This window comes from Mitosporidium daphniae (assembly GCF_000760515.2).
Source record: "Mitosporidium daphniae strain UGP3 chromosome Unknown contig-140, whole genome shotgun sequence".
NCBI classification, from domain to species: domain Eukaryota; kingdom Fungi; phylum Microsporidia; genus Mitosporidium; species Mitosporidium daphniae.
The window spans coordinates 1-10462 of record NW_013546688.1 but is presented as its reverse complement, the minus strand read 5'-3'; the positions used below and the strand labels follow the sequence as shown (position 1 = coordinate 10462).

General features: G+C 45.2%; 6 protein-coding genes across 6 annotated transcripts; 4 read left to right on the top strand and 2 right to left on the bottom strand.

Annotated features, from left to right (window-relative positions):
- On the top strand, positions 1 to 1130 carry DI09_140p60 (uncharacterized protein; the record flags this gene model as incomplete). The annotated part of the gene is made up of 2 exons (XM_013383693.1): positions 1 to 567; positions 603 to 1130. Coding segments are annotated over 2 exons (1095 nt in total), but the record flags the coding sequence as incomplete, so codon positions are not given.
- Positions 1131 to 1552: 422 nt separating this feature from the next.
- DI09_140p50 (uncharacterized protein) lies at positions 1553 to 1951 on the top strand (the record flags this gene model as incomplete). Its single annotated transcript, XM_013383692.1, has 1 exon — positions 1553 to 1951. The coding sequence occupies one exon, from the start codon at positions 1553 to 1555 to the stop codon at positions 1949 to 1951; it is 399 nt and encodes a 132-aa protein (XP_013239146.1).
- Positions 1952 to 2209: 258 nt separating this feature from the next.
- DI09_140p40 (uncharacterized protein) lies at positions 2210 to 4767 on the top strand (the record flags this gene model as incomplete). The annotated part of the gene is made up of 5 exons (XM_013383691.1): positions 2210 to 2356; positions 2505 to 2897; positions 2922 to 4022; positions 4049 to 4481; positions 4586 to 4767. The coding sequence occupies 5 exons, from the start codon at positions 2210 to 2212 to the stop codon at positions 4765 to 4767; spliced, it is 2256 nt and encodes a 751-aa protein (XP_013239145.1).
- Positions 4768 to 6203: 1436 nt separating this feature from the next.
- Positions 6204 to 6569, bottom strand: DI09_140p30 (uncharacterized protein; the record flags this gene model as incomplete). The annotated part of the gene is made up of 1 exon (XM_013383690.1): positions 6204 to 6569. One exon carries the CDS (start codon positions 6567 to 6569, stop codon positions 6204 to 6206), a length of 366 nt encoding a protein of 121 aa, XP_013239144.1.
- A 405-nt stretch (positions 6570 to 6974) lies between these two features.
- Positions 6975 to 9686, bottom strand: DI09_140p20 (isoleucine-tRNA ligase; the record flags this gene model as incomplete). Its single annotated transcript, XM_013383689.1, has 5 exons — positions 6975 to 7076; positions 7108 to 7987; positions 8017 to 8603; positions 8632 to 9193; positions 9223 to 9686. 5 exons carry the CDS (start codon positions 9684 to 9686, stop codon positions 6975 to 6977), a joined length of 2595 nt encoding a protein of 864 aa, XP_013239143.1.
- On the top strand, positions 9601 to 10462 carry DI09_140p10 (uncharacterized protein; the record flags this gene model as incomplete). Its single annotated transcript, XM_013383688.1, has 4 exons — positions 9601 to 9663; positions 9726 to 9893; positions 9928 to 10073; positions 10107 to 10462. Coding segments are annotated over 4 exons (733 nt in total), but the record flags the coding sequence as incomplete, so codon positions are not given.

The following is a 10462-nucleotide window of genomic DNA, read 5'->3' as shown; positions in this document are numbered from 1 at the left end:
ACAAGCTTGATTTTCAACCCCATGTCGTGGAAAGAGTTCAGGGGCCATAGCTTTTCCATGGGCGGAGATAAGGGGGCTAATTCAATTGCCAATTTCATTGCTCATTATCACAAGAATGATAATATAGCTCCTTTTCAGCAAGATGAGGAGCAGGAGGAAGATATGGAAGAGACCTATCTTAATTTGGGTGGCTTTTTTGGAGATGAGAACATGCCTATGTCTGCGGCTGAAGATTCGCCTTTTTTGGAAGAGGAAGAAAAGTCGTTCCCTTATTATTCAAACGTCTATCCGTCTTGGAATCCATTTGCAAGGCGTAGAGACATCGACGCCAACATCAACACGAACAAAAGACCACTAGGAGCTTCCAGAGGCAAACGATTCGTGCGAATGTGCTTGCGCGGTTGGTGCCCGCCATTTAGCTGGCTCTATAGTTCCAAGGTTGACAATCTCAATGCCGCCATTAGTGGCTCCAAATCTGATGCTCTTAGTAAGCAATTTGTGTACATAAACAACCAACTCAAAAAGCTTGCAAACCAAACCAACATCGATCTCTCTGCAGAATGGAAGGTACGTGATGTTACGGTAACGACGATAATTTTTAGATGGTGACACTTTTCATTGGAATGAACGATTTGTGTGTTCCTGATTGCGAAAAGGCATTTCCGGAAAACCCAAATTCACCGAGGCATCCGAAGACCTTCAAGAAACAGGTCATGGACCTAATGGAGCAGATTTCAGAAAATTACCCGAAAACGATTGTAAACATCGTCCAGCTGCTTGATGTCTCTCCGTTAGATCTTTGGACACGAGACAAAGAACGATGCTCAAATGTGAATTGGCTACGCAAATACCTTTGTCCATGTTGCCGTTCCGAGTTTGGACGAGAAATACTCAAGGAACGCATGAAAGTGTACAACGAAATGTTAGAGGATGTTTGGAAGGCTTATACCGTTTTTGATATCGATCGTGGTGTTCGTGTGCCGCTCATGAAAGACTTTGCAGTCATCCTTTCACCACAATTGACGGAAATCAATCTAGAACGTGATGTCCCCATTGAGTTCATAAGCAAGTTGGACTGTTTCCATCTTTCACTGCTTGGCCACCAGACACTTGCCATTGCGATTTGGTAACCCTCAACTCTTATCCATTAGGAACGACCTCTTTCGCCCACTGGCGGAGAAGCATCGCGAATTGCAATACCCGTTGAACTTGTACTGTCCCTCTGCAGATGACCGCATCCAGGTTGTGTAAACCGAATAAAACAAATCATGTATTGACATCTGTGTAAAAATCGCTCGGCACTGGCTTGATTTTGGCACCATCCTGGCAATGTTGATGGCCATGATTCTTCATCGTGCTGCACTATGCTGATTATATGCTTTGCAGATCATGATGATGATGATGGCCTTCCGAAATTTATATGAGGTGATATTTCGGGACTAAATTGTGATTGCAACTTGCAATTGGATGCAATTTACGATTAGGCCAGTAGAGTTGCATTGTTGTGCTGATCGTTGATCTAGGATCCCGAAATTATGAAATTTTCGATTTGATGGATGGCATGGTCAGTGCTGGTATTGCAGCGGCCAATGGGGGCACACGTGCCTCTCACATTAATATCGAGATCCCATCAAAGGAGGCCGAGGAGAGACCGCTCATTGCGGACATACCGCCATCCTTGGATACACACTTTGTTCCCATTGACGAGCATTTGATCGAAATCGAGGAGGTTTGCGCCAGGTATGGCACCTCTTTTTCGCCCACCGCCTTGGCAATGCAGAATGTCGGGCTGACCACTGAGCAGGTGGACGAGTACCGGCGAATGAATGGCGCGCTTAACCAGCTTTCGCCTCCTCGCCGCATATCTGCGATTCGGCGGTTCATGACGTGCTTGTTGAGCATTTTCAACATCTTGCTAATGCTTGCAGGTGTGTTCTTTTTTCTTGCTTGATTTTCCGATTTCCCCCCAGTTTTCCCTGTTGCTTTCTGGCTCTCATTTGTAGGGTTTATGAGCCTGGTCTTATTTGCAACCGCGAAAAACTCTAGCGTGGAAAATGTAGCATTTCTCTTCTTATTGTAGCTCTATCTTGGGATTGTTCTGTTCATAGTCTCCTTTACCAACGCAGCGATGGAGTTTCTGCAGGAGTATCGCACTGCTTCGTTGTTGGCCTCCTTCAAAGTAAGGCATGCTTTTAACAACACGTAGCAAATGATTCCACAAAACACAATGGTTTTGCGCGATGGCAGGCTACAGGTCCACCAGGCTTCGGAGCTTGTCCCAGGCGACCTTGTACTAGTGCGTAGCGGTGACAAAGTCCCTGCAGACATGCGTTTGGTACATTGCGATGAGCTTAAGGTAAAAATTTTGCTTCAATCTCGGCCGGATTTACTATTTCCACTGTTCGGATTTACTATTTCCACTATTCGGATTTACTATTTTCACTGTTCGGATTTCCTTCCTTTTTTATCTTAGCCATCATGCCCCCCCCCAAACTAATACATAGATGGACAACTCATCCCTGACAGGCGAGTCAGAGCCGCAAGAGCGAAGCACGGCAGTTTCTGCAGCAGGTTTGCCGCCACAAGAGGCTGCAAATCTCATATTCAATGGATCGATTGCAGTCTCTGGAGAGGGGCTTGGAATTGTTGTGCGCATTGGAGATGCCACAATGCTCGGTCAAATCGCTGGCCTGACCATGAGTGGCGAACGGCGACCGTCGCAATTAACGCGTGAAATCGATATCTTTGTCAAGGTGTTAGCGGTCGTGGCCATCACAACGGCAATATTTTTCTTCTGTTTTGGGTTGGTGCGCAACCTGTCTTTGGGCATGAATTTTAGCTTTGCCGTTGGCGTTTTTATCTCCTTCGTGCCTGAGGGGCTACCGCTTACTGTCACGGTACGGATTTTCTCTTGATTTCAGGCTCTTTTAACGCTTTCCGCCAAAAAGATGGCGGCGCGAAATGTGCTCGTAAAAGATTTGCATGGTGTAGAAACGCTTGGCGCCATTACGTTATTGGCCACTGATAAAACGGGAACATTAACGCAAAATCGTATGAGTGTCAGCGAGATATGGATGAACTCGGTGCTCTATGGTGTCTCCTCTTCTGTGTCTACAGAGGAGACAGCGCAACGTCGTAGATTTGCGTTGGAAACAACGCCAAATGCACAGCAGTTGATTGAGATCTGCGCTCTCTGCTCCAAATGCAGATGCGGCTTCTCTGAAAGCGCTATCAGCCCTAAATCAACCAATTCCATGCCATTTTCGGAGAGCAATGGCCCCGTGTCATCACCTGAAGCAGCCAGTCTAAGCTCAAACAAATCATCCGCTAGTACAAATAACAAAACAAGTAACCTTAACAGCGTCCTGCCTTCTCAATTCAAAATCTTTGGCGATGCCACGGAAGTGGGGCTCTTCAAATTCGCCCTGGAGTGCGAACCAAACCTTGATGAGCGCATCATTGCGGAACATCCAAAAGTATGGGAGATCCCATTCACATCACATAACAAGTGGCATTTGACTGTTCATCGCTACGACCACGTGGACGGCTTTTTCATGGCCATGCTCAAAGGCGCTCCCGAGCGAGTTGCTGCTCGATGTACTCATTTGCTCAGCGGCACATTGAAGCTGCCGTGGAACGATGTGGCACAGGCTGACTTTGAGGCTACTTATGCCCAAATGGCAGCACAGGGTCGTCGTGTGCTGGGATTAGCATCATTGGCATTGCCAGGTGATCTTTTTCCTGTTGATTGTGCTTGGACATCTTCAGACGTAGATGCATTGCGATCCTTCCTAATTGATCCGGTTTCCTGTGTTTCTGTTAAAGCTTCCAATGTTGATGGTAAAGATGTCCCGCCTGCGCCCAAGGGATCGTCATCTTCTAGTTGGCTTGGATTTACATTGGTCGGGCTTGTTGGATTGATGGATCCGCCAAAATCAGGTGTGCGGCGTGCGGTCAATGCTTTGCGGATGGCTGGAATCCAGGTAGTCATGGTCACTGGCGACCATCCACTAACCGCTGAGGTATGAGCCATCGCTTACGGGTGTAGGCTATTGCGAGGCGTGTTGGAATTTTACAAGGAGACATTGAGCGCATTGATGCACCAGATGTTGGCTGTGGCAAAGATGCTATCGCAGGCCAAGTCAAGGCTGATGTTGCGGACTCTGCATACAGGGTTCCCGCGGAAGGCATTGTTGTTCACGGAGATGCCATTGATAGACTGACAGATTTAGCTTGGGATCAAGTTCTTTCACACTCTGAAATCGTTTTTGCACGCACATCTCCACGTCATAAGTTGGAGATTGTAACGCGATGTCAAGCCAAAGGTCATATTGTAGGTGTCTCTGGAGATGGCGTTAATGATGCACCAGCACTCAAAAAGGCTGATCTCGGCATCTCCATGAATGTTTCGGCCTCCGATGTTTCCAAAGAGGCCGCCGCAATGGTTCTGCTTGATGACGACTTTTGCTCTATTGTTTCAGGTGAGCATCGATTGCCGCTAGTTTTTTGCATCCTTAATATCGACCTATTTGCTTTATCTTTCAAATGATCGATTTTTCAAATACTCGACCATTCTTACTCATAGGCATCGAGCAAGGAAGGTTGCTGTTCGCCAACTTGAAAAAATCGATCAGATACACGCTGACACACTCTTTGCCTGAAATCATGGCCTTCCTCTGCTTTTTGGTTTTGGAGATACCATTACCCATCAATACATTGCTATTGCTGACGATCGATCTTGCCACGGAGCTGGCACCGTCAATTTAACTTGCCTGGGAACGCCCAGAATCGGATCTCATGCTAGTGCCGCCCAGAAAGGTGTTGTGTACATCCGCAATGAGTTGCTCACAATATGACGCTGGAGCAGGTGACCGTAGGCTTAAAGAGCAGAAGGAGGCAATCCGCAGGTATTCAACACTGATGCCCACGCCCTCCTTTATGATGGCAATGGGTGCCACTCGCCCGCTGGCAGCGTCTATTTCGACAACACTGAAAAAGTACCGTCCATATGAGACTCTTCCCCTAAGCTTGGGCAGCGGTGAGGCGCTGGCACCACATTTAGCAACGTCAACGTTGCTTGCAGCCTCAGCTCATCAGCCCCCAATTGTCTTTTCTGGGCTACCGCTATCAATGGCCACGCTTTCAGAACTACCAGCTTCCTTTTCAGAAAGCGCACTTGTTTCTGCAGAAAATCAGGCCAAGCTCCATGGAGATATGCAAGATCATGATGGCGCCACTAGTGGTGATGGTGATAATTTTCGGAAAGTGCTGAAAAGTGATCAGCATTTCGACTCTTTCTTTCGACGGAAATGGTCAGGCATCTTCAAATGGTATCGGAGAAATTTTACACGCGAGGAGACCGGAGAGGTGCTTGTAGACACAGATCTTGTGCTTTGGGCCTATCTCCAGGGTGGAGTTTTTGTCACAGCAGGATGTTTTTTGGCATATTTTTGCGAGTTTGCACTCAGAGGTATCCGGCCTTTTGCTCTTGTTGGTGCCGCTCAAAACAATTTCAAAATCGGAGCACCAGATCTGCCTGGCGTTGGCAATTGGACCACCCAAATGGACATTCTGCTTTCGGCGCAATCTGCATACTTTATGGCCATTGTGATGGGGCAAATTTTTACCCTCTTCATGGTAAAGAAGCTATACGAGTATCCGTTTGGCTTGGATGCCTTCAGGTATTTTTTCCACTAATCAAGTAGAAATCGGCGATCATTGCTCTCCATCGTCGCCAGCTTGGTGATTTTGGGTACCATTTGGGCTCTCTTAACTTGTAGCGGCGATCATTTTTGTGCCGTTCGTGCATATACTGGTCCCTGCAGCACCGATTAAAGGGTGGACAATATTGATGCCTATCGGTACAGGGCTCCTGATGACCGTTTATGAGTTTTGCCGCAGGACTCTTCGGCGAAAAGGTGAGATTTCTTGTCTTTATGCTGTGTAGGATATTTTGGCGGTATCCCAGAACATACAGACACACATCTACAGTTCGTGCGGACAGCCACCGCAAGCATCTTTCAATAAAAAGTATGTACTATCTAATCCTCCTTGAGCTATCTAACCGCTGGACCGCCACTGGCTGACCCTAACCCACGCTCGATTCTTGTCCCTTGAGAGGCTCTAATTGCACTCACATTGTTATTAAGCTATAAATCGGCCAATATGTCGAAAACGATACACAACAACAAAAACTTCAATAATTATTTATTTTCAAGAGCTTCTGCGCAACGAATGCACGGGGATGCGAAAACATCGGCTCTGTGGAGCCAGCAACGGGGACATCGATGTTTTGGTGATAAGGTTACAACAAGGGTAAAGCCTATGAATAGAATTAATGGAATACCTTCTCCATTTGAAAGCTTATCGCTCAGCATGTTTGCTTCTGGGGTATCCCTGCTTGGCGGAAGCGTACCAGCTGAGATGGACACGTATGCCACTTGAAATAGGGCAAGCATCTCATTCTCCTTGAGCAAAGCAAGAGCGGACCTCAGAAGCGGCCCCTTGGCTTCGATTGATAGTTGGCACTGCTCGGGCTTTGTAGCAACGCTAACGAGAGTTATCACCATTTATATTACTGGGACCTACGCATTGCATCCATCAGTCGATTGAAAGTATGCTTGAGTTCGCGTAAAAGCCCCCAGTGCTTAACAAGAACATCATTGTTGGTTTGGGTATTGAAATCTGTGCTGCCCGCCTTTGGAAAGGCAATCGCAACTTGTGAGAATTGAGATATCAGCTCCTGTATCTGATGGCTTGTATATGGCAGAATAGGAAAGAGTATCCACTGGAATGACGATAGAACCTAAAATAAGGACATGGGGCCATATGTAAACTTTTATAAGGCAATGTTGGATGGAGAGTCGTTCTGGGGCCTCCCTAGGATAGCAATAAAGAATATCTTTGACCATCTCAAAGTAGAATGCTGAAAGATGGTTTGTGAGAAATGAATTGATTGCAGCAAGAGCTAGAAATCACGGATCCAAATGTGCACCTGTAAATGGTTCGAATTTAACATATGCCGATCGTACTTGGGCCTCAAGGTCTGCAAGAAGTAATATCATATACTGCTCTCGCTATTATCAATTAGGAGGAAAATATCTTTACCGAGGAAATGATCGAGTTGGAACGATGGAAAGATTTTAAATCGAGATCGCTTATGGTAGCTTGAGTATTGGAATCTATTTTCGAATAGCCATTCTTGATGGCGTCATCTACCTGTGATAAACCAACAGCTAAAATGTGATTCACTTTCGCAGGAGTAGTGTTTTTCAGATCAGAAACATTGGCCAGCATAAATTTCACCGTGTTTCTGATTTTCTTTTTCATTTCTGTGATGGAGGCAATAATTTGTGGTCCAATTTTCAACTCTGAGCGGTAATCAGAGGAGGCCACCCATAAGCGAAGAGTTTCTATGCCATGCTTGCGGATAAAGTTTGTGGGATCAATCACATTTCCGATGCTCTTTGACATCTTCAGGCCGCTTTCGTCCAATACAAAGCCATGCAGGATACATTGCTTAAATGGAAGCCTATTAATGGCACCAACAGATGTAAGAATAAGAGACTGGAACCATCCTCGAAGTTGATCGACACCTAGATTCAGATAGTCATCAATACCTTCAATAACGACATCTGACTGATTGGGGAGAATTGACCAAGCGGACCCGCTATCAAACCAGCAATCCAAGGTATCATAGCCCTTTTCGAGAACAGAGCAAAGGCTTTTCATAGAGGGAGGGAGAAGCGTTGAAATAGGCTCCTCCCACCAACAGTCGGAACCTCTAGGATTAGATTCCACAAGCTTTGCGACATGTTCAATGATCTCTGGGGAGATGAGAGGTTCTTCATTTTCAATGTTATAAAAGAAGGGTATGGGAATACCCCAAGAGCGTTGCCTGGAAATGCACCAAGAAGAGCGGCCCTGCATTGCTGAAAGTAGCCGACTAGGAACAGATGGATCTTGGGATGGATTCAATGATGAGCAGCTTTTTTCGCTTCCAATTAGAGAATTTACATCTGATTGAATTGACTCGAGAGTAATGTGCCACTGGTGTATTGCTCTACAAGATAAATTAAAGGCGGATACCTTATAATTATGGGCCCCTTAGTTCGCCAATCGACAGGATAAGAGTGTTGGTACGATGGGATTAGACTAGCGAACATAGAGTGCTCTTTCAGGATCCCAACAATAATGCATGTTGTCTCTTCTGAAAGCACCTCAAGGCCACAAAGTTTCGAATGTGGTGCGGTAGACGAAAACCTGGCATCATCCCCAACAAAATCAATAATTTGATGCTGACCAGTACTTTTCCACAGCTCAAAATCTTCGTGTCCATGGGCAGGGGCTATATGTACGATTCCTGTGCCTTTTGAGGCCTCTACCCAAGGGGCATTTAGAATCCGCCTAGTAAACCCCCCAAATGCGGGGTCACGATATTTGCGACCAATAAGCTGATCTCCTTTTATATGGGAAATAGGCTTTATATTTGGAAATACGTCCCTTTGTATGGTCGAAAATGCAGCTTCAGATATGATAAATTTCTGCTTCGAGGCTTGTTCTTCAATGATGAGATATGGAAGCGTAGAATTTATTGCAAGAGCCTAATGGTAAACAGAGCCGGGTAATTACCATGTTTGAAGGTATCGTCCACGGCGTAGTTGTCCAAATGAGCAGTGATAAAGAACAACCATTTGATGGCGAAGAATTATTTGACACAGGAAAATGCTCTCCGTCCTCAAGGCTACATGAAACGCTCTGCTCATCTTCAAGTAACGGATATGAAAAATAAAGAGCAGTGCTTCTATAATTATTATCATACTCCAGCTCTGATTCGGCGAGTGCGGTTTGGGAAGAGGGCGACCAGTAAATGGGTTTGAGAGTTCGCTTTAAAAGATTCTTTTCAAGGAGCTTTTTGAGGAGCCGTAGCTCACGGGCTTCATAGGATGGATCTAAAATTATAAGCCGAGTTAGCACACCTTTGGTACAATAAAAAGCGTCCCAATCACCCATGATACCAAGTGATATAAACTGCTCCTTTTGAATCTTGATGTAACGTTCAGCCACATCGAAAGCTTTCCTTCGAATAGCCATTGCCAATGGCTCCTTTTTTTGTTGTGCCAATGGCTGTGGAAGTTCTTGAATAGCCTTAATTTCAACAGGAAGGCCGTGGACATCCCAACCGGGGATCATCCTAAAAATGGAAAGGCGGAAAGGTCAAACCTCACTGAATGCCCCTCGAGCATTTTAATCCGAAGAAAGATATCTTTTAGGATTTTGTTGAGTGCATGTCCAATGTGTAAGTTTCCGTTTGCAAATGGAGGCCCATCAAGAAGAACGAATGGAGAAGGCCCATCTCTTTGGTGCCGATATTCGTTGTCGACTTTGGTGGTGAAATAATTTTTCTCTTCCTCAAAAGTGGTCTGGATTTTGAATGGCGACTTTGGTAGCAGAATCGTTTTGGAGTAATCAAGTGCATGTTCCTCTGATTCCTTTGAGCCGTTGGATAAAGTTCTATTTTGAACGTAGGACACACTAAATGAACAAGAGGTGATTGTTTGGAGATGAAAAACACGCCTTGTTGAAAAACAAATTGTGCCTATGCCAATTGACAAAAATTGTGAAGGTTTTGCTGATCTCTTGCTTGATGTTTTGAAAACAGACGTGATACTACATCGCCGCAACATGAAAGTCTTTAATGAATGTTTTAATTTTTTATGTTTGAGGATGTCGAAATTGCGGCTAGTTCTCACTCTTCGTCTTTCTCCTTTGAGGATGAAAATAGTAAGATAGCATTGGCATGGGAAAATGTCTCATTTACGATTCCTGGTAAAAAAGGTAAAGAAGATCGAGAAATTCTTTCAAATGTTTTTGGACATGTTGAGCCGGGCCAAGTAAGAAGACACCCTTGCTATCTTTCTGCAGTAGATTATTGCAATAATGGGACAGTCTGGTTCAGGAAAGACGTCTCTTTTGAACATCCTTTCTGGTCGAGTTACTTCTGGTAAAATCTCCGGAAAAGTACTGGTTAATGGCGAGCCGAGAGAACATTCATCATGGAAAGAATCCGTTGGGTATTGAGGAAGGGCCCTTATTTCTTATTATAGATTTGTCGAGCAAGAAGACGTTATGTATAGAACCCTTACTGTCAGGGAAACCATTAAATATGCTGCCCTTCTTAGACTTTCAAGTGGAATTCCAAAAAAAAGGAAATTGGCTTATGTGGACAAGGTGATCTCCGAATTGGGACTGGAAGTTTGTGCAGATACAATAATTGGAGATGAAAACACGCGTGGTATTTCTGGAGGAGAGCGGAAACGCCTTGCCATTGGAGTTGAAACGGTCACTAGACCTGCTTTGCTTTTTTTGGACGAACCAACTTCAGGGCTAGACGCGTTTACTGCCTACAGCCTTATCGAGTCACTACATAAAACTACCAGGTCTCTATCTCCAATTATTGTAT